This window comes from Chiloscyllium plagiosum, unplaced genomic scaffold (assembly GCF_037043375.1).
Source record: "Chiloscyllium plagiosum isolate Xiang-an unplaced genomic scaffold, Cpla_swu_hap1 HiC_scaffold_18, whole genome shotgun sequence".
In the NCBI taxonomy this organism is placed as follows: domain Eukaryota; kingdom Metazoa; phylum Chordata; class Chondrichthyes; order Orectolobiformes; family Hemiscylliidae; genus Chiloscyllium; species Chiloscyllium plagiosum.
This window is the reverse complement of record NW_028270156.1, coordinates 53181149-53203671: the sequence shown is the minus strand read 5'-3', so window position 1 is coordinate 53203671 and position 22523 is coordinate 53181149. Positions and strand designations below refer to the sequence as shown.

General features: G+C 37.8%; 2 protein-coding genes and 1 long non-coding RNA gene across 4 annotated transcripts in view; 2 read left to right on the top strand and 1 right to left on the bottom strand.

Annotated features, from left to right (window-relative positions):
• Positions 1-10437, top strand: part of tmem86a (transmembrane protein 86A) — a 34262-nt gene extending 23825 nt beyond the window's left edge. Inside the window, exon 3 of the mRNA XM_043706015.2 lies at positions 1567-10437. Within this exon, the coding sequence (XP_043561950.1) occupies positions 1567-2000 (434 nt within the window). The 3' untranslated portion in view covers positions 2001-10437. The remainder of the gene's footprint in view (positions 1-1566) is intronic.
• A 3795-nt stretch (positions 10438-14232) lies between these two features.
• LOC122557869 (circularly permutated Ras protein 1) overlaps positions 14233-22523 on the bottom strand; it is an 82317-nt gene continuing 74026 nt past the window's right edge. For both annotated transcript variants that reach the window (XM_043706013.2, XM_087996622.1), the window contains 3 exons: positions 21705-21798; positions 21157-21213; positions 14233-14458 (listed from right to left, as the gene is read on the bottom strand). In XM_043706013.2, coding sequence (XP_043561948.2) covers positions 14348-14458; positions 21157-21213; positions 21705-21798 — 262 coding nt within the window. In that variant the 3' untranslated portion in view covers positions 14233-14347. The remainder of the gene's footprint in view (positions 14459-21156; positions 21214-21704; positions 21799-22523) is intronic.
• LOC122557870 (uncharacterized) overlaps positions 20123-22523 on the top strand; it is a 45253-nt gene continuing 42852 nt past the window's right edge. The window contains exons 1-2 of the long non-coding RNA XR_006313967.2: positions 20123-20247; positions 21352-21402. This is a non-coding gene — a long non-coding RNA (uncharacterized LOC122557870). The remainder of the gene's footprint in view (positions 20248-21351; positions 21403-22523) is intronic.

The following is a 22523-nucleotide window of genomic DNA, read 5'->3' as shown; positions in this document are numbered from 1 at the left end:
CCTCCTATATTCACATCTAAATCATTTATATAACTGATGAAAAACAGTGGACCCAGCACTCCTCCCTTTAGAGAAAGTCAGGACTGCAGATGCTGGAGATCAGAGTCGAGAGTATGTATTGGAAAAGGACAGCGGCCAGGACAGGTCAAGAGGCAGTATGGAGTTGGAAGGTTGGATCTGGGATAAGATGGAGGAAGGGGAAATAAGGAAACTGATGAAATTCACATTGATCCCATGTAGTTGGAGGGTCACAAGGTGGAAGATGAGGCGAATGGTAAGGGTTTGGCGATGGAGTAAGCCCAGGACCTGCATGTTCTTGGGGGAGTGGGAGGGGAGTTAGTGTTCAGCCACAGGTTGACTGATTGCTTCGTGCGAGTATTCCGGAGGTGTTCTGTACCATGCAGAACTTTAACGAATGTTGAAGTCTATATAGGCAACGGCTACTGCTCTGCCTTTATCACCTCTTTGTCACCTCTTTTAAAAAAATCTCAATCAAGTTAGTGCGGCATGATTCCCCATGCACAAAGCCATGTTGATTATCTCTAATCAGTCCTTGCCTTTCCAAATGCATGTAAATCATGTCCGTCAGAACCACCTCCAAAAACTTACCCAGCACAGACGTAAAGCTCGACAGTCTGTAGTTCCCTGGCTTTGCCTTACAGCCTTTCTTAAATAATGGTACGAGATTAGCCAACGTCCAGTTTTCCGGCACTTCACCCCTGATTGTCGATGATTCTAATTAACTCAGCAAAGGGCTCAATAGCCTCTTCCCTAGCTTCCCACAAAGTTCTGCAAAACTCCTGAGCAGGTCCTAGGGATTTATGTACCTTCATGTTTTAAGACCTTCAACACCTCCTCTTCTGTAATATGAACTCCTTTCAAGATATCACTATTTATTTCCCTAGCTTCCATATCCCTTTCCTCAGTAAATACTGATGTGAAGTATTCGTTTAGAATCACACATTTCCAGTGATTTCACATATATGGCCACGTTGATCTTTAAGTGGCCCTGTTCTTTCCCAAGTTATTCTTTTCCCTTCATGTACTTATAGGATATCTTTTGGATTCTCCTTAACTGTATTTACCAAAGCTATCTCATGTTCCCCTTTTGCCCTCCTAATTTCCCTCTTAATTATACTCCGACTGCCCTTATACTCCTCTAGGAATTCACTTGATCCCAGCTGTCTCTACCTGAAATATGCCTCCTTTTTCTTGACCCGAGCTTATGGCACTCTGTTTATGAGCAGGGCTCAGTGTCGTGGGAACCATGGTTGAATTTTCAATTTTGTCCCTCGAACCAATAAGTGTTGAAACTAGTCATATTGCCAGCGTTTGGTTAGCCAACTTACAGCAGTTTGTAAATCAAACCAGGAACCTTTTTGAACCGAAATGACTGACTGTCCCATTCCAAAAAGTTTATTTATCAACAGAGGAATTTTGAAAAACATTTAAAATCTCCTATCTTTATTTTAAATTCCAGTGTTGAAATTTTTTATTTAATTCTGATCTTTATATTTTTAATCCAAAAGTTGTTTTATTCACTCTGCTTTGTTTTTGACTCCTCAGGCCTGCTCATGTTTGCAATTACGCACATTCTCTACACCTCAGCCTTTGGAATGAAGCCACTGAATCCTGAACCTGGCTGTGGGGTGGTGGTTATTTGTGGAATATCTTACTGCTTGCTCTACCCATATCTTTCCGGTCCCTTCACCTACCTGGTGGCAGTTTACATCGCTCTGATTGGATTCATGGGCTGGCGAGCCATTGCAGGGGTGCAGCTTTTCAACGACCTCTGGACATGGACCAAACTCTGTGCCTGCCTTGGAGCCGTACTCTTCATGGTATCTGACCTCACCATCGCTGTCAATAAGTTTTGCTTTCCTGTGCCTTACTCCCGGGCCATCATCATGGCCACTTACTATGCTGCCCAGATGCTTATTTCCCTGTCAGTTGTGGAATGCAAGGACGATAATGATAGGAATATCAGGGAGATGAACTGAGGGACAAACCTGCTCTGTCAATAATGTAACAAAGTATTCCTGAGTTCCATGGGCACAGAAACCTGGAAATTATGGTGTGATCTGGTTTCGAACCACAAGATTTATTTTCATTGGTTTGCTTCTATGTTAGTTTATTGTTACCTCTGCAGTAAGAAAGGTGTAAGTGCTGTAGTTAAAACCAGGGCAGACAACACTCCAACTGAACTCTGGCTAGATGTTCTCATCATACTGCACTCTTTGTTTTGTTGTGAACTTCTTTCCCATGAGTAAGGAGATAGAAATGGTCCAAATTTATTTCAGTTATTATCCCTAGAATCAGAGAATGAGCAGATTTTGCATTGAATTCTATGACATTGTTAATTTCAGAGTCATTCTTATTAACAATGTTATGAAATGCCCTTGTAATATTTGGAGGAGTTATGACTGATATCAGTTGGTTGAAACTATAATGACATTTAAAGGGAATTGGAAGATATTTGAAAGGGAAAAATGTAAAAGAAAGGATGAATGAACATTTTGGAAAATGACAAACCAGAAAAGGTCTCTTGGTCCATTCCCAAATAGATATGATGTCTTGCACAACACAGTGAGCACATTCCCATCCCATCTTTCTGGGAGAGGCGAGAAACCAGAGAGAAATCCAGGCCAGATAATGGGAGTGGTAGGGGCAATAGGAAAAATTCCTTTGTGACCTCCTGAGGTAATCAGAATTGTCCAAGAGATCATTCTGGCCCTGATTCACATGATACAGAACCTACCTCTTGTACAAAGTATTCTTCGCTTCAGGGAAATATTAGGGAAATGGGATTAAAATAGGCACCGCCAGTTGAAGAACAGACACAAGTTTGATGGCCAAGTGATGATTTTCTGTGTTGTAATTTCTGTAATGTTTTGTTTTTGATGTACAAATTGCTATATACTGATTCATGCATGTATTGCTCATACCCTGGGTAATGCTTGCAGTGACTAGAGGGACCTAATTTTAAATTGTGATGGCACATTTTTCCTTTATAAAATGTGGTACATTTCAATCCTTTTAAATAATAACCTATTTTCAGTGTCATAGACCAGGTGCTGTGGGAAAATCTACCCTTTACTGTAATGTGACTTAGGGGGAAGTTCAACATGGCCGTGCTGGCATTCCATATGTTCTGGTGCTAACCCACACTGCAGTGTCTGTGTAGAGAATAATTTCATAAATAAGTATTTGTGATGGCGACCATTGCCAAACGAGAGAAGATTGAGGGAAGTAGAGCACTTAAATTCAGAAACAAGTAACTGATGGTTGAGGCTGCTAGTATCATGTATTCAGAAAGTCACTTCCACACTCTACTTTTGCCCTGCAGCATTCCACAGAATTGAAGTTCAGAATGAAAGAGTACCAAAATATAAAGATCAAATACTTTACTTTAAAATTGCAAACTTATGTATTGTAATTGTCCTCTGAATTTTTTCTTCCCAGTTTTTGAAGGTGTTGACTCAAGCTGGGGTATGGTTCAAAGACTTGTAACAGTCTAGTCCTTATCAAGCAGCCATGAGTAAGCTGGTGTAGTGAGTGTTATCTGTTACATTGGGTGATAAAAAGACACTTGACTACAGTGGTATCACAGCTGATCTTATTCTTGCTCTCAACTTGTGGCCTCACATGCAGTCTTTCCAACAGACATTGCTGAATAGCAATCAGTGATATTTTCTTTTTTGTATATCTCCATCTCCATCCAGAGATGCTCAGGAACTCTGGAACTCCTGGTAATTCCAAACAGACTGAGGATCAAATCTGAATCCTTCATGGTTTGTGCATTTTAGCTATTCATTACCTTAACAAGTTAAAGCCACTTGCTGTTCACAGTTAATTTGAAACTTCATATTTTTTCTGCTTGTGTTTAAATTCAATAGGTTTTCCTTGTATCAAGAAGAAACTGTCAGAGAATCTGAAAGTGTCACTCCTCTATTACCATTTCTCCAATTGAATGTACTTGGTTGCTTATTCAGTACCACGCCATTTATAACTTGCACTCTTGGTTGAGGAATGACTGTAAGGATTTGTAAGAAATTATGCAAAGGCCACTGGGAGCTCTTTGTTCCAAGTACTCTTTTTTTTAAAATGCCATTTCTCTCCAGAGAAGCTGCAGAGCTGAAGAACCGCAGAAATTTTAGGACGTGTCTCTTAGAGATAGTGGAGTATTCTGAACAAAAGATATTGCCCCTGAACTTGCTTTTATTTTTAATTGGTGTGTGTCAGAGCCCAGTTTTCCATTTTACAATTTTATTTCCTACTCCTTTCTCAGTTATTCAGCCAAAATGCTTCCTTCTTACACATGAGAGTGGAGTAAAGTTGCAGCACCAAGGAAGAATAATAGGCATTATAACTAAATATCATCCATTGGTTTCAGTGCATTAAGAACATAAGTGTTACTAAACTGAGGACTCTATTAGATCGATAAGACAGTTTGTGCTCATTGGAGAGAGCTATGCACACAGAAACATGTAGGTACAGGAGAATTACAGAGATCTACATATATAAACATTTCCTGAACTAGATCTATTGATAGATGTAACTATTTCCTGTCCCTGTAATATATAGACTGCTGTGTATAGCTGTCTCCTCTACCTGCAGTATTTAGATTGTCATAGAACTACTGTATATGTACCCACAGTATATAAACAGTCATTAGTAACTGTCTGTTGTACCTACAGTATTTAGACTGCTGTGTAACTACTGTGTGTCTGCAGTATATAGACAGCTGTATGTGATTGTCTCCTATCTCTACAGACTGTATGCTGAAACTGATTGTAACGCATTTAACAGTGCTGTAGCTGAGATACGTTAACTCACAACAGGCCAATATCAAGCATGGAAATTTCCTTTTCTGCATTACTGAGCGATTCAGTAAATTATCTAGCTGAAGCATCAAGAATAGTTAGCTTGTAAATTCTGTAGTGAGCTCTCTATGATATGTAGGCTATGTTCTTTAGAAATAGTCAGAGGTACTGATCTTTAGAATTATGGGTGGTTAAAATTAAGCAATGATAATATAAGCTCTATTAACTGATTTAGATAGAGTTATAAGCCACAAAAGCATCTTGCTTTCATCAGTTTTGGTGAGAGGCACACTAATGACAGTTTAAACAGTACCATTTAAATTAAACCTCTTATGATTTTCGTTTTCAGAAAGGGTGTGAAATCTTTGCAGTGTGTCAGTTAGAGAAGCTGTGGTGGTGCAGTTATAAGTTCTGTCCTTCCATCAGAGAAGAAAATAGAGAAGAATATTTTGAGGTTCTAATGAAGTTTTTTGCACAAAATGTGTAGCGCACAATATTGCAGTGTATTGGTTAACATGATTTACCCCAATGTGTTAAATAATTCACTTCATTTGATTAAAAATTAATGGTTATAATCATTAATTAAATCGTAAAATTCAATGAACAATGTGAAAGTAAATGGTGCAGTAAGTTAGGGACTGGTCTTTCACTCTGGAATTTGAATTGAAATTCACTGGATGGAATCTTGTGTAAGAGTATCAAAAAACTACATGTTGTCTGCTGCCTGGAAGAGTACTGGACAATGGAGGTCTCAATTCAGTCTCTAGTAATCAGGGATACATGGCACAAAACTACTCCCATTGTGATTGTGGCTGGCATTAAATTGACAAATTTGCAGAGAGAACTGAAGGGTGAGAATTAAAAAGGATGTGCACTATAATTTGAGTGCTCTAGTGACTTTGGAACTGAAGCATATTATTGAGGGGAGTGTGGATTAACTGAGTACTTGGTGCTGACAGTAAAAGCACAGTAGAAAGTATTGTAGCAATAATATCCATAATCTTTCTGAATATAATAATAAACAAAACTGTCTTTTTCAATTCACAAGATGACATAATAAAGACATTTCTCCAGAAACAAAGACTTAATCTATTAAGACATGCACATTTCAGCTGTTGAGGACACAATAATAGACACAATAAGGTACTAATAATGTAGATTTTGTATGTAGAATAGGACTGTTGTGTATTAAGTCTACAATATTATACCAACCTAGGTGGAGAACTAGTGCAGGACATCACCAAAGTTTAAAATAGTACAAAAAAAAGCAAAGTAGATGAACATTAAGTTTCTGAAAACTCTGTTTCAGGGAGATGGAAGGCAGAGGGAGAGGGAGCTCTGAAAGACCCAAAACTTGGTGTTCATGTGGAAGAATGAGAGTCTGAGAGATTGATGAATTTTCATTTCAACATAGAATGGGGGAGAAAGATGAAAGGAAATATAGAGGAGCCATGATCTCAATAATATTGCAAATGTAAGGGGAGGAAGAACGGTTGCAATGGATTTAAAAAAAAGTCAGATTAGAGATAAGACAAATATCTCTTATTAAATAAAGTATTTTCTTGTATCATATCCATGTACGCAAGAGAGAGGCAAAAAAAACTTGGAAGTTTAGAAATGAAATGTGAGATCTCTTTAATGTTAGCTTCAAGCTAACATTCAGATCAATATGAAACAAGTATGTGCACACACCCCTGATTTTCCTTGTCAGAGCAACATAGGCCAACATTATTGACTCCAGGTTAATATTTTAGATGCTGACCATTAATCAGAATGGTTAACCTGAAATGCTAATTCTGTTTATTTCTGCAGAGAAGCTGCCAGACAGAGTAATTGCTTCCAGAAATTTGTTTTAATTTCAAACTTAAGTGGAACTAAAATTCAGGGGGCATGCGTAAAGCAGGTTTCCCAATCCAATAACCTTGTAAATCATAAAACTTAAGACTAGAAGTTGATTTTTATTCAAGTGGAGAATTTTAGAAAAATCTTGGAGATCAGGTTGATATATTTTTCCAATTAAATCTGTTTTTGGTGCACTGGTCAGAAAGAAATAAGCCAAATATTCAAAGTCAAGAGAGAAAAATGGCAATATTCTATAATAGAGGTAAGCATATGATACAGAAAACAGTCAGTATTTAAAAAGAAAAGCTATATTGAATTTTAGAAATTAAAGATGAAACATTTTCCCAACTATGTGGGAACATTCTGTTAAATTTCTCTCTCCTTTCTTGAAGCCACAAGATCATATTGGAAATGCTGTCAATTTGTCATGCTTTATGCATTAACCTAGCTAGGAAGTCGGTCTATTTCTTTTTCATTCAAAGTCCACTAACTCTGATTCGGAATGGGAGCTCTGAATAAACTTACTAAGGTTAAGGCCAGTTGTAAACACTTGCTTTCAAGTATAAATCAGTTTAGTTTAGACTTCTAATCATTTAAATATGTTTTTCTGTATTATTTTAGGGACTACTCTTACATGTAATTTCTTACACTTCCATACGTAGGCAGCTGAGTGCGCTTTGCGAGAGGTTGGAGTGTGTGTTCTTTCGTAGCTGAACTGCAGTATGCTGATGGCGGTATACTTCTGATCTGTTCGTTAGACGTAGGACAAGTATTTGTGCTCCCTGTGTGTGATACTCTTAATTTGTTTTATTTCTTTTTCAAGTCTTTGAAACAAACAATGAGAAACCTAAAATGTGGTGTACATAGTCTTGAAGTGCCCTAATGTGCACAAAGTGTACCAATTTAAAGATGCAATTCACTCAGCATAATGTATGGCATGTGCACATGGCAGGAGTGCAATTAACTGCTGTGCATCAATAATGCACTCTGGATTAAAGGGAAATAATCACTATAGTCTGGCATGTGTGTACAGTTGTGTGTCAGTGTATGTTTACAGTTTACTCGAGCAAAAGGGAATGTTTAACTGCTGTCTGGTACTGTTCAGCTCTCTGTCTCAGTTTCAAATCTAGCAACTATTTTATATATACTGTATATATACATTATATACACCTTGTTTGGTAGCAGAAGAGATGCTTTCTGAGAATAGGTTTTGTAGTATACAGCTGGCAGATCAGATGAGTACAGAACTCCACTTCATTGTTTGCATCTATTAGCAACAGAGTCTTGCATAATGGTTTTCTGTATCTTCAATTTTTCTTTTACATAGGTTAGTGCTTTATTTCATAGACTCACAAAACAATCAAAGATAAACAGTGTCCTTTTTTAAACTTCTCTAGTCTTATAATTTACTTTTTTCAGTATAAAACATTTCCATAAGTGCATGGGAACCAAACGTCACCTTTTTATTTCATTTGAGTTTGACTTGTCTAGAATTGAGGATTGTTGCTGAAGGAGTGTTAGGTGGACTCCAGCTATCCTTCTATATTTACTCATTCCACAAGTGTGGATCTAGATAAACGTCAGATTGCTCAGTCATAAGGAACTTCACAGCTGAGAACACTTGTCTGCTCTCACCTAACATCACCTTATTTCAGATGCAGGAACCTGACTGACTTTGTTGAAGAGAAGATAACAAGAAAGATAATGAGGCCAAACATAGCTGGATTCACCATTGTTAGCATTCGTGTACTCTAAGGTTTCACCACCTTTGCTGAAATACTTGGTATTGAGATGTACTACTACCTTATTGCTACATGTACTATATTATATGAAAGGAGAAAGTGAGGACTGCAGATGCTGGAGATCAGAGCTGAAAATGTGTTGCTGGAAAAACGCAGCAGGTCAGGCAGCATCCAAGGAACAGGAGAATCGACGTTTCGGGCATAAGCCTGATTCCCGAAGAAGGGCTTATGCCCGAAAAGTCGATTCTCCTGTTCCTTGGATGCTGCTTGACCTGCTGCGCTTTTCCAGCAACACATTTTCAGCTCCATATTATATGAAAGTCTAATATATTTGCAATCTAAACAAAATGATTAACTGGTTAAATGAAACAAATCTTTGTTAAAATAGCAGACAGAAGAATTTGATTAGTGTTAAGTGCCTGAAGTGTGATATTTCTCAGAAGTATTTTTCATGTTTTAATCCCAGTTTTTTAATACCCAGGGACGTTGTAATCCAAAACCGAGCTTATTTTATATATAAATTATATATAAATATGTACAGTGCAGTATTAGAAGAGCGAGTAAAGGAAAAGTATATGTTACATTGGAGAGTAATATTTTGGTAAAAAGGAACAGTTTCTGTTTTCCATTTTGAGGAATCAGCTTTTCTCTGGCTCTGGACAGATGAGAAAAGAGGGGAAATATTTGTTTATTTTAGATCTCTGCATCATTGGTAAAAGTTTTAACATGTTCTTATTCAGTAATTTTACGAATTGGTACAAAAAGCACTTGCATGGTAACGTCCTCTTTCTTTCCTTGTGAAAAACTATAGTGGTATTCCTAGATTGTTTCATTACGCTGATGAGTGTTCACTTGTATTTAATGGGGGTTGTGTGGCTTTCCTGAAAAGGTTAAGGATCGACACTTTTGTATGAAGCACATATGTTAATACAAGAAAACTGCAGATTGCAAGCTGACTGTCTTTCAAAGCATGCTCTGTTAGGACCTTCCATCTTAATAACATAATCTGTACCTATGATAAAACTAAAAAACTTTTTAGATATAATGCAGCAAAACATAAAGATTTGAAACTGTTTTGCATACTTAAATGGGTTATGATTGTATTTGTGGATTTTTCATTTTTAATTTTAAAAGTTTTTCTTTAAAGTTGGAGGAATATGGCTGCTATTCAGTACCAATACTCAATTTCTTAGCTGAATGACTGTTGGTTGAAGTGTTTTATTTTGGTATGCTAAAGTAGAATCTTAATTAAATGTGAATCTTAATTGCAGGGACAGTGCAAGCACAGTTTATACCGGGTTTTCACTAATACACAAGAACTGGACTTTCTGCCCTTTGATAATTAATAAGAGAATCTAGCTGTAGCGTCAGTATAATAGAATGGAAAGTATCAACTCAGTCAACAATCTTAAGATATGTTGCATTTTACTGTACAGTTTCCTTTAAGCCTGGTTGCTATTCATCCCAGTTTAGACTGGAAACAGTTGCGGCAAAATGTAATAACCTTACTTCAGATAGTTAGTTATTTCTTTTAATAATTCTTTTCAGTTTTATAATTGCTGGATCTGTACACAGCTCTATGCATCTACCATGCAATAACCACTGCTGTATCAATTATTTCACTTTGGGGCACAACAGCCAATGATAGACCATTTCATGATTAGTTGACCAATATTGTCTATCCTATAATTCCATAGATCAACTAGCACACAGTGTTACTGAACTTGTATATAAATATCCTGTCAACATTACCACCGTGCATGCATTGAATAATCTGTATCTTAATATTCAGATGGTAGTTACCTTTTGGTTTGTATATTTTATGTTCTGTATCCTAGTTTGCTTTTGTCTTTGCTTTTGTTGTAAAGTGTTTATTTTAATTGTAAAAGGTAATGCCGTGAAATTGTTCTTCACCTATAGTGTAAAATGGATGGCAGTGAATGGCAGCTCATTTTACATCCATATATGATTCTGTATTCCATTGATGTCAATGGGTTGTCTAATATCTATTAATAAATCGTACAAAACAAGTTGGTATTTTTCACTTGTTACTTAAATGGCCCTCCTAACCAGTCAATATGATCTCATACCATTCTTTTAAATTGTTGAATCCTCAGTGAGCTACTGTTCTGTGCTCCTGGCACTACACCTGGGTGTTTCTAATTCATGTGAATGTCAGCTGTGAACATTGACTGAGCAGCTGTATGCTCTGCCAATCATCAAGCATAGAATCATAGAATGGTTACACCAAAGAAAGAAGCCATCTGACTTATTAGGTCTGAACCACCTGTCAACAACACCAATTTAGCTAACCCTCCCTTGTGATTTCTTTTCTTCTCTTCAGATACTTATCCAATTCTCTTTTGAAAGCAATAATTGAATTTGCCTCCTCTATATTGTCAAGCAAATGCATTCTGGATCATAACTTCTCATTGCATTAGAAAGGCTTTTCTTTATATTGCCTTTGACTAGTCAGTAGGAAAATAAAAATGATTGGTCACTATTCTCTTTTTTTTCTGTCACTCAAACCAACTAATCCAGACTGCTATTGTCCCTTTTATGTCATAGACTTCAAAAAGGTATTTAATAAAATAGCCTTTGTAGACCTCATGAATTCTCTGTGGCTTCCTCAAGAAGCTCAATTAAGTTGGTTAACACAATTTGCTTTTAATTAATTAAAACACAAACAATCAAGTGATCAATAATTTTGTCCCAGATTATCGTTTCTAAAAGCTTTCTGACCACCAAAGCTAAACTGACTGGCCTGCAGCAGCTAGATTTAACTTTACACACCTTTTTGAACAAGACTGTAGCATTTCTTCTCCTCCAGTACTGTGGTACCAACATCTGTAGCTAAGAAAATTGGAAGGTTATGTCTGGAATTTCCACACTTGCCTCCCTAAGTGTCCTTGGATGTATCCCGATCATCTTAGTATCCTATCAACCCAGACTCCGGAAGCCTTTCCTCAACCTCTTCTTGCTCCTATTTTAAACCTATTCAGCATTTCAAAGATCTTCTTATGCACAACGAGTGTGCCAGATCTTCTTTCTTGGTAAAGACTGATTCAAAGTACTTAGAGGAGAAGGGCTTAAATTACTGGGTTGGGAAGAGGGGGAGGGCAGTACCCAAACTTGCTCTCAAAAGCTATCAAAAATGCATGCAAAGATTCAATTATGGGGATGACCAGTTAAAGAACAATCACCTCAAAATAGTAGAAACATTTTTTGAGGTGCTGTCCCTGCGAATGTTCTGTGGTTCTTGGATCTCGCCAATCCTCCAAAGACAGAATATGTGATTAGAGAATTAGCACCGTGGGGACTCAACATTGATGGGGAGAACTTATCCAAAAACATTGCAAGGAAAATCTTCAATCAGCAAGTTAAAATATCCTTTAATGTGACATTTTTCACATTAAGTTAATTCTTCTCTCTTAGATGTCTGTACTGATTCTTCAACCTGATCTTCACAGGGCCAAAACAAAATAAGAATAGAGAATAAAATAAACTTCTACCCATTCAGTTGTGAAGCTGAGATTTCATTTGAATGATTGTTGACAATAAAAATTGTGGACAAATGAATGATGAAAGAGAAGTTAAAGATTTAGGGAACAGTATTGGTGAGTATGAATGCAAAGAGCTAGATTCTCTATTTTCATGTTGCAACTGTAACATGAGATTTAAACATGCAGATGGCCTAGAGATCATGAAGCAGGCATTTTTTTTCCAGCGAATCACAATTACAAACTGAAGCCTAAAGATAAAAAAGGAACCATTTACACTATGTACATGGAATGATCATGTGGTTTACACTGAGTTGAGGACTTCCTTTGTCTATCCCATCAGTCTCCTCCCATCAAAGGCACCCTCCAAGACACTCTAAGACACTGAGAGTACTAAAAGATATTTTGTAGTCACTTGAACGTTTAGATGAGGCCAGTTTAATGTCTTGTCCAAAAGGACATTGCACCAGCAGTCATAGTTTGATATCTTGGAGAGTTAGGAAACCGGAAGAAATTGTAGAGCTAGGGAGGGAGGCTGCGAAGGGATTTTAAAACATGAACGAGAATTTTAAAATTGATGTTGCTTGTCTGGGAGCTAATATAGGTCGGCAAGCACAGATGATAGGGGAACAAACTTGCTGCTGTATGTATCTCATCTATCTAAAGAAGTAAAACTTTTTACAAACCACATAAAATACTATTTGATTCCAATACCTCTTAAGAGACTTAGTGAAAATGAAGAAGTAGCCCCCAAGAAAACAAACTTTATGCCTTGAGAAAATCTCAGCTAGAGTTCCAAAGACAGAAGTGTTTGATCCTTGTACAGTAGTGTTCATAATTTGGTACATTCTTGCTCAAACTCAAATCCTGAAGCAACAGGAACATCACCAGTGTCACCTCAGCCAAGATGCTTAAAAATAGACTGAGGTTTGGCCCTGTGGCTGCCTGGTCCATATGGCTCAATTCATGAATTATGTGAAATGGAACCTCCATTTTTCGATCATGTATCACATACTCTGGATTGATCAGGTAAAGAAAATGTGTAAACAAAGAGAAAAATTAGTCAAAATTAATATCTGATGCTTTTAAATTACATGAATTGTTAGAGGTACGTAAAATACTATTGATCTATTAAAACCTAGGCTTTAAATTTTTTCACTTACCTGCCTTCTCAGCATATACATCAATTGTTTCTCTCCAACTGAGAAGAGTTGTGTACTTTTTAAAATTCTTAGTTGGGGGTATCACCTGTATGACTGACATTTGTTTCCCATCCTTAATTGCCCCTGTATTAATCAGCTCTCCATGCAATTTGAGAGTTGACCATATTGCTGTGGGCCAAGTGTGTAGTGCTGGAAAAGCACAGCAGGTCAGGCAGCATCAGAGGAGCAGGAAAATCAATGTTTTGGGCAAAAGCCCTTCATCAGGAATCAGGGCTTTTGCCCGAAACGCTGATTTTCCTGCTCCTCGGATGCTACTTGACCTGCTGTACTTTTCCAGACCACACTTTTGGCTCTAATCTCCAGCAATCACTTTCACCACATTGCTGTGGGTCAGGAGTCATGCGTAGACCAGACAAGTATGGTACATTTCCACCTCAAAAGGGGCATTTGTGAACCAGTTTTTGTTTTGAAATGACAATGGTTACAATTAGACTAGCTTTTGATCCCAGATATTAATTGAATTCAAATATTGCCATTCACCTGGTGGGATTTAAATCACTGTCCTCAGGATATTAGCTTGGAGCACCAGGTCAGTGACATTAGCACTCAGCCACCACCACCCCAATTGATTTTAGTTGTTCTTCCTGAGTAACCAATTGACATCAGTATTGATCTTTGGATGAGAAAAGTTCCATTCTAATTTTGTTTTGTACTCTTCATATTAAGCTGTAGTTGAATCAACCCTTCAATACTATGCAACCATTTACTTTGATCAACTTTGAAAATTCTCATCATAAATCTGGGAATCTTTGATTTTAGTTTTGAAGTCTTCTCTCTTTAATGAAAATATGTCAAAGTCTTCAGTTAGCACCCCACTCTTGGCTCGGGCCTTTAGTGTACCAGAGTGTACCAATTAACCTTGTCACGTGGCACTTATCAAATGCTAGGGAAACTGTTAATACGCCATAACTTTACCTATAAATTTAGAGATTTAACCTCCAATTTACAGGTACAAAACCTGTTGCTTAGGTAATCCTGAAAAGCTCATGTGGTTCAGCTGAGGCCACAAGAAAAGAAAGGAAAGAGGAAATTAGCCCAATGGACTCCTAGAATGTGATCTCAAGCATTTGGTCTTAGCACTTCGCTGCAAGGACTTAAACAGTTTGTTTTGAAATATAATTTATTTTCATTATGGCTATATTTTGTAAAATACAAATGAATGAAAATATTGCATAGTTTACATTACAAATACTTAGGTGATCTCCCACGATTTATATTCAAAGCATTGGCACCAGAGTAGATTTTGGTTTAGAAACTGGCTTCTTCAGCATTTTGCTCTTTGCGTTTTTCAGGCGATAAACCATGTTTGCAACCTCATCGGATAAAACCTGTTGGGAATGTAAGATGGAATCACATTAATTTACTGTGGATATTTCCCATATTGAAGAGAATTGATGGTAGCAACTAGGGTGGTGTAGTTAGTTGGAACTGTCCACAAAGGAGCAGATGTGGAATGGTGAATAAAGATTGTGTTTTTTTAAACACAGAGACTGAGAAAGAGAGTGAGAGAAAGACAGACAGACCATGGAATGAGCACCTGTAGTTGACCTGATACTTGATGTGTTTGGATCTGAAAGGGTTAATACTGACGAGTACCATAGGTACCACAAACTATGGAGATGTTATATTAATGTGTATATAGAACAGTTTAGGATCTCAAAGGCAAGTGACTGAACATCTGATCCTCTTCAAAGTCTCTGTAACACTGTCTGTGATATTCATAGAATCAGTGTTCAAAAATATGGGGGGAGCAAGCAAAACAGCCACCAAAAGTTGTCAAATCACCTGAGAAATCTTATTTTTTGGGGTGTTCAATCAGAAAAAAAAGTTGTCCCTGTATGTGGAACTGAGAAATTTTGAAAGGAGCTGCTCTTTCAACACAGGCAGCTTCTCTCCTGTCTTTGCTGATGATAGGCTCAATAATAAACCTATCAGCAGCAAGTGTCAGAGAGAGAGCTAACCTCTGAATGTAGTGGTGAAGAACAAGACTGGTGAAGCTGGGGTCCCAGGACAGGAGCAAGCTTGCTGGATGAGGCCAGGCTTGGGGATGGTGGAGTGAGTTTGTCGGGCCAGGCCCAGATTTGGGGATGGTGGAGTGAGGCTGCTGGGCCAGGTCAGGAGGTGGAGTGAGGCTGCTAGGCTAGGCCTGGGTTGGCGCTGGTGTAGTGAGATTGCTGGGCCAGGTCAGGAGTTGGAATGCATGTGATGGGCCAGGCCTGGGTTGGGGGATGGTGGAGGGAGACTGTTGGGTGAGGCAGGGACCAGAGGTAATGGGTATGGAGTAGGTCTGCTGGGCAAAGCTGGGTTGGAGTGTGACTTGTGTGAAAGGCAGCAGCCAGTTTGAATTTCAAGGCTGACAGAAATAAGAGGCTAGAATTGGGATGGGAGAGAAGCCAGTGACTGTAGAGGAGAGAAGACAGTGGCTGCAAAGGGGAGAGGGAGGATGTCAAGGGAAGACTGTCAATAAAGTTGGCTAACTGGGAATGGGAACACTTGAATTCACAGATAAAGAATTCCATGCAAATTCATGTTCTTTTTTATGAAATGTCTATCGGTTATTTGTAATAAAACCTTTGGTTGCTAACTTGTAGCTGTTGTGCCAATTTAGATACTTCATTGTTTGGGAAATTTAAGCTTTCCTTGTAGGCTGTGGCTTTAAGTTTAGTGGACTGTAAATAATCCTTGAGGTTCATGACGACTTATTTTCATCCCGCCCTAAGTAAAAGTAGCCATATGTCAACACAAATGCAGATGTTAAAATTACTGCATGATTGCATCTAATCTGATGAAAAGGTTAGTTAGAATGAAATGTAGCCACAGAAAATGAACGAGAAGCTCTCAAATCAAAAAGCAGTCCTTGCGAAATCTTAAAATGAACCTTTGGGAAAGCAAAATTATTCTGACCACTGAATATGATCTGTAACTAGTTGCTATAATAAACTCTTAACAAGAGAGTCTTCTGGTTACAGCAGGAAGTGGGTTTCCTCCACCACACTGAATCAAGTAAATTGTGCAATTCTTACTCAAGGGGATGAGGCAATGTCTCATACAGTGGAGTGAGCTGGCATAAAATCATGAGAGATTGAAGTAGCCCATTCTGTCCCTCAAACCCACCTTGCCATTCTACAAGATCATGGTGGATCTTTTTCAGCCCACAACTCCTCTTTCATGCCCCATCAAAATCTTGCATGTTTCAATAGGAATCTTCAGTGTTCTAAGCTCTAATGACAAAGTCCTAACCTGTTTAACCTTTCATATCAGGAATCAGCCTCATGGATCTCTTTTGAACTGCTTCCAATATGCCTTTCAATTTGGGGACCAAAACTGTACATAATACTCCAGGTGTGGCCTCACAAACACCTTGTACAGTTGTAACAAGACTTCCCTGTACTTAATCCAATCCCCTAGTAATAAAGTTGCCTCCTTAATTATTTGTTGCACCTGCATACTAAATTTTTGTTTCATGCACAAGGACACTTGGATCTCTCTGAAATCTCTATCCATTTAAGTAATAGTTTGCCTTTGATTCTTCCTACCAGAGCACATGATCTCACACTTTCATTAGATGACCTTCATTGAATTCCATCTGCCAGGTTTTCACTCAGCCAATCTGTATTTCCTTACAGATTTCTCATGTCCTCATCACAAAATGCCTCCCACCGATTTTTGTATTAGCAGCAAATTTTAGTACGTTACTGGCTTAGAGGGAGCAGAGTTTACTGTAGATGGTAAATAACTGAGACCCTAGGACTGTGCCACTCTGAAAAAAGACTCATTAGTCCTGATTCTCTGTCTTTGTGTTTTAACCAATCCTCAATCCATTGCCCTAAATACTGTGAGCTCCTATCTTGTGCAATAACCTTTTATGTGGCATCTTATTGAATGCCTTCTGAAAATTGAAATAAACTACATCTTCTGATTCCCCCTTATCTGCTTGTTATTTCCTCAAATTTGCCAAACATGATTTCCATTTCAGAAAACCAATGTTTGTCTGTGTTAAGCTTTTCTAAATGTCCTGTTATTTCTTCCTTAATAATGGACATTTTCCCAATGACAAATGGTAGGCTAATGGGTCTATAGTTTCCTGCTTCCTGTCTCCTAAACAACGTGGTATGCAGCAGTGTGGATTTAATTTGACTTCTTGTATCACATAGGATGAGCAGCAGTGCATGATCTTCACACTCCGGTTTAAGTTGTTCAGCACAGTAAGCAGCAGGGAAGAGCTGCAACTTTAAGAAGTGACTGAAGAAACCTTTCTGGCAATCCCCAACATTGGGGAATACTTTAATGAGTAGTGAAAACATCACAGAGCTGGTTAAGAGATGTGTGGCTACTGAGAGTTAGCACCTCCCTGGTGAAAAAGAAATTTTTAAATGACCTAGTAATCCAGGTTGGAAAATTAAGAAGTTAAAAAAAATACAGATCAGATTGAGCATTGTCACCACAGTGATCAGGCACAATGAGGCAAGGCTATGGAAATGGAAATAAATGGCCATAATAGAAAAATATATCCAAACTAGTAGACCTGGTGCCAGTAATTAAAGTGATAATGTCGGCCAGATCAAAGGTTGGCCTGGTCTAACAGAGAAAAGAAGTTTAGGAGACTTTATTTAGGCCATGGGAAATTCAAGAGATTAATTCAAGAAATTCAAGCCATGATAAAGATAGGAATCATTTATTTAAACTGCAAGAAGTATGAATCATTCAGCAAAATCTGAGTAAAGTGGGAATCATGTATCGAAGCCTGGTGTCTTCCAACAAAACCACTAGAGAAATAGGAATGATTTATTATGCCAAACACTGAAACAATGAAAAAGGCTGGAATCCTCTATTGCAGAATGTGGGAAAACCATCTAGTAAAGCAGCAAAGTGCAAACAAAAAACTTATTACTGCAAATTGAACACTTAAGCAAGAAAAAATATATCATTAGATTAGGAAGACATGGAATGAGAATATTACCAGGAAGGCTTTATCTCAAAGATGGGCCAAATAGAACACAGAATTGGATATCTTGGAGAAAACAGTTTCAGAGATACACATTAGCTTCCAAATTAGAGAACAGAACAGAAGCTGAACAATCAACTATGCTCTATATACATTGGGAATAAAGTTGATGATCTCATAGCTTGCCATGGTGCAAAAGAAAGACCAGATACTTTTGAAGGGGTAATGGAAGCCTTTGACAATTAGTTTAACATGAGAGCAAGTAAAATTCTTGAAAGAGCACAATTTAATACAAGAGTTCAAAAATCAATGGGATCCAAAGATGATTTCATTAATGATATCCACAGATTAGGGGAGAAATGTAACAATGGTGATTTCAAGTCAGAATTCATAAAAGAGTAGGGGAATGGATCTGGGTGAGTTACTTTTCGGAGGGTTGGTGTGGACTTGTTGGGCCGAACGGCCTGTTTGCACACTGTAGAGATTTTATGATTCTATGATTCTAAGATATAGGATTACTGTAGGAATTGCTGACATGTCTTTGTCAGCTTCATTACAGTCAAAAGAAGATCTGACTACAGGAAAAGCCATTCAGATGGTCAGTCATGCAGAAATCTAGAAGGAGCACAGATCAATCCTAAGAGGAGAAGATCAATGTTGGGGCAGATAATCAGCAGTGTCCATTCAGTTTTTAATATATAAAACTACAAATAATATTTGTGAGAAACTAGGTCAGTGAGTAGGACACACATGAAACATGAAAAGTATTGTCAATGATATAAAACAAATAGCCTCAAGGACACAGGCAGTGACCAGCTATTAAAACTGAATGCTTTATCTGTCACACAATGGACCACTTTCAGAAAATGTGTAGAAGTCAGACACGTTTCAGAAAGCAAGAAATCAAATATCTATCCACATAAAGAGCTTAATAAGTAGGCTAATCTACAACAGACAAAAAAACCTAAAGTGTTCCTGGATGAATAGGTGATCCAGACACTACATGTCAAGTCACATGTATCAAGTTAGACATAGGGTGAGTGCACTATATTATCAGACAATAAGTCATGCATAAGAAAATATTGTCTGCGGCTGACAAGAGTGCAGTTACATGGTCTAGAAGGCATTGCACTTAAGACTAAAAGTATGCTACAGGCAATTCTTCAATATAGAGGATATATAATACTAGAAAACTAGTATATACTTCATCATCACAAATACTTACTCTTCAATAGAAAGGCATATCTTGACCTCAGTCTTCTTCAAATGGCAAAATAAGTTAAATGATATAAATTCAAAGAAGAGAAGGGCAAGCAATAACCAAAGAAGGGCCAGTCAGACAAAGGACAGCTGGTAGAAGATTTTAAAGTACATCCTAGACTTATTGGTAGAACCTAAACAAAAAACAGAATCTATCAAGATTTGTTGTGTTCATGTGAGACATTTGTTTCATCATTTCAACAAAATGGACACATATGAGTGCACTATATTGGCACAAATGTTTTCTGCTGCTGTTAACACCGAAGCACACTCAGACTGCAAGAAACAGCAAGGTTTATGAGAACAATCAACAATCAGATAGCCAATGAACTTTAGCCCATAGATGAATCCAAAGCTGATATAGCTCAGAGTGCAACACAGATTGGTTAACAAATAGCTAAGAAAAATTCAAGTCTGATTTTGATGCTAAGGAGATTGGGAAGAGGGACATTCAAGCAAAATATCTGACCTCTTCATCTTCCCAAGAAGGATCCTAAGTAACTGAGATAGATATCATGCTAAGCCAGAAACAATCCTCAATTAGAACTGAGTAATTTAATATGTTGCTTTTGCCAATAATGGAGTCACTGAGCGTGAACAAGAGAGTCTGAAGAAATTAACATGCTGAAATAAAAAGCTTGTGTGCTTCAGCATAAATCTACAAACACATTAAGAATAACAATATGCTGACAATGATTGAAGATGTGGTGCATATACTTTCAAGAAGGGACCAATTCATGCCCAATTGTTAAGTGTATTGCAAGAAAGAAATTGTCTGGTTCAGAGATTTAGACTGTTGCAAAGCATAAATTGTCTGATTCAACAGATTTCCTACCTCCATGCAGAAGGATGGAAATGGCTTCCAGGTTAGAGGAACCTACAGACCTCAGACTGTCAGGAAGAGAAACAAAGGTAACCAGCAAACTACCAGTCTTCTAAATCTGAAAAGAATATGAAAACTACCAGTCTTCTAAATCTGAAAAGATAGTGAAGCCTCCATTTTGCCTAAATTTGCAAATTTAGAGACTTGGGTAAGACGGGATAGTGATAAATATAATGATATATCCATAAAAAATATGATATTAATATTGGAAAAAAAGCTTGCAGGAAGATGTTATCTATGACAGTGAAAGGGTTACTTACGGTTTGATTGATTAGATTCCCTACAATATGGAGGGCATTTGGCCCAACAAGTCCACACCGACCCTCCAAAGAGTAACCACCCAGACCCATTCCCCTAACTAATGCACCTAACAGTATGAGCAAATCCTCATTGCCAAGTCACCTGACCTGAACATTTTTGGACTATGGGAGGAAACCCACACAGACACAGAGAGAATGTGCAAACTCCACACATACAGCTGTCGGAGGTTGGAATCAAACCCAGGACCTGGCGCTGTGAGGCAGCAGTGCTAACCACTGAGCCCCATGCCAGGTTAATACTAAGGAGTGCCTTAAGCACCACCCACTATGTTGATATCATATGGACTATGGGTAGAATGGTTTAGGATTTCAAAGGAGTAAGACCTAACATCTGGTCCTCCTCAAGGAGGAGTCCCTGTAACAATGTTTATCATATCAATGTAATCTGTCTAATTCTTGTGTGAACCTGAATAGCTGTGAGGCTATTCTACAGTAGGAAGCATTCTGGCTAAATTTGTCTTGTTGGCAATCCTGTTTGCTTCACCACCACCCCTCCCCTTCCACCCTGCACTAAACCAGAGAAATTAGTCAATTGTAATACTTCAAATACCTCTCCTGGCTGCCACCAATGGTTTCAAACTAATGCCTGAAAATAAACTTTTTGATGTAGAAATGTACCTTAAAAACAGAATCACTGTTTTCTGTTATGTTCTTTCCTTGTGCTATGCTTTCCACCTGAAAGAAGATAATTGTAAATAAAAACAGTTTTGTGTGAGGCAAAATGTAAAATAAATCACACTTTGAAGGTACAGTGTGTCAAAGATGTAGCATTTTTGAAAGGAGTAATATTTGTCATTATTCCTTCTCTTTCAGTTTCCAAACAACTGATTCACACAAATGCGAGAGATCCAAATAGACTTGATGGTGAGTTTTAACTTGACTAGTAGGAACATCAGAGCTGAATTTGAAAATTTCAAAGACCCACAACATCCCTATGCATTTAACTCAATAGAGTTTACATCTGTGATCTTCTGTGATTTTCCATAGCTCAATGCATTGGATAAGCTCATTCATGTGTAAGGACAGCACCTCTTACTTTCTTTGGACCAAAGCTGTTGAATTATATTTGATGCTGCATAAAGAGCCACAGGGAAAATACATGTGTCCTACATTTACCAAAGCATCATGTTATTACTCACTGGGAATTATCTAAACTTAATATTCACCTGCTGAGGGTTTGTCAGGTCTTCACACACAACTGCCACAGAACACAGCCAGTTCTGATAAATGTCTTCCTCCTTTTGGTTCTGTTTTTTTTCACTGAAAGTAGACAGAGTCAGTCAGTAACACTTCAAACCAAAACTACTTTATATGTGTAATGCTTTATTTATAAAATTCAACAGAAGGAGAGAGAGAGTGTGAGTTTGATATTAGGTTCCACTCTGTTTATATTACTTCTCCAACCAGCATGTGCAGGCTAAACATTCACCAAACACAGACAGAAAACTAAACAGTTGACCACATTCATTTACAGTTATGGACACTGAGGCATGACCTCAATGACAACCTCTTCCCACCCTTCCCTACCACGTAGTGCTTCTATTGAATGAAGGTTATGTTGCTGCTATAGGGTAAATAGAGCAATAAAGTCTTCCACTCTTGACTGTAAGATTGGGGAGAAGGCACATTGCTGGGTTAGAGCAAAAAAACCTTATATCGCAACTTACTGTGTTATAACCAGCTTGGGAATGCAATCTCAGTATGAAAACCTCTCACTTTGTTGTGAAAAACATGCACAAAAGTCATCCAAAATAGAAAGTTTCCTTTTCATTAGAAGTTTCATTCCTGATTAATGTAATTAGTAGCTTTTTCTAATCACTGTGGAATTTTGTAATTGGCTTTTTAAATTTGTTTCAGATTCTGGGAATGGAACTCTTGCATGGTTATCCTGCCCACATTTTGAATATGCAACCATGTGAAACCATTTGGTTTAAATGGGTTAATGCTGGGTTAATATAGTGGACATGGTTAGAAGAATGTTATGT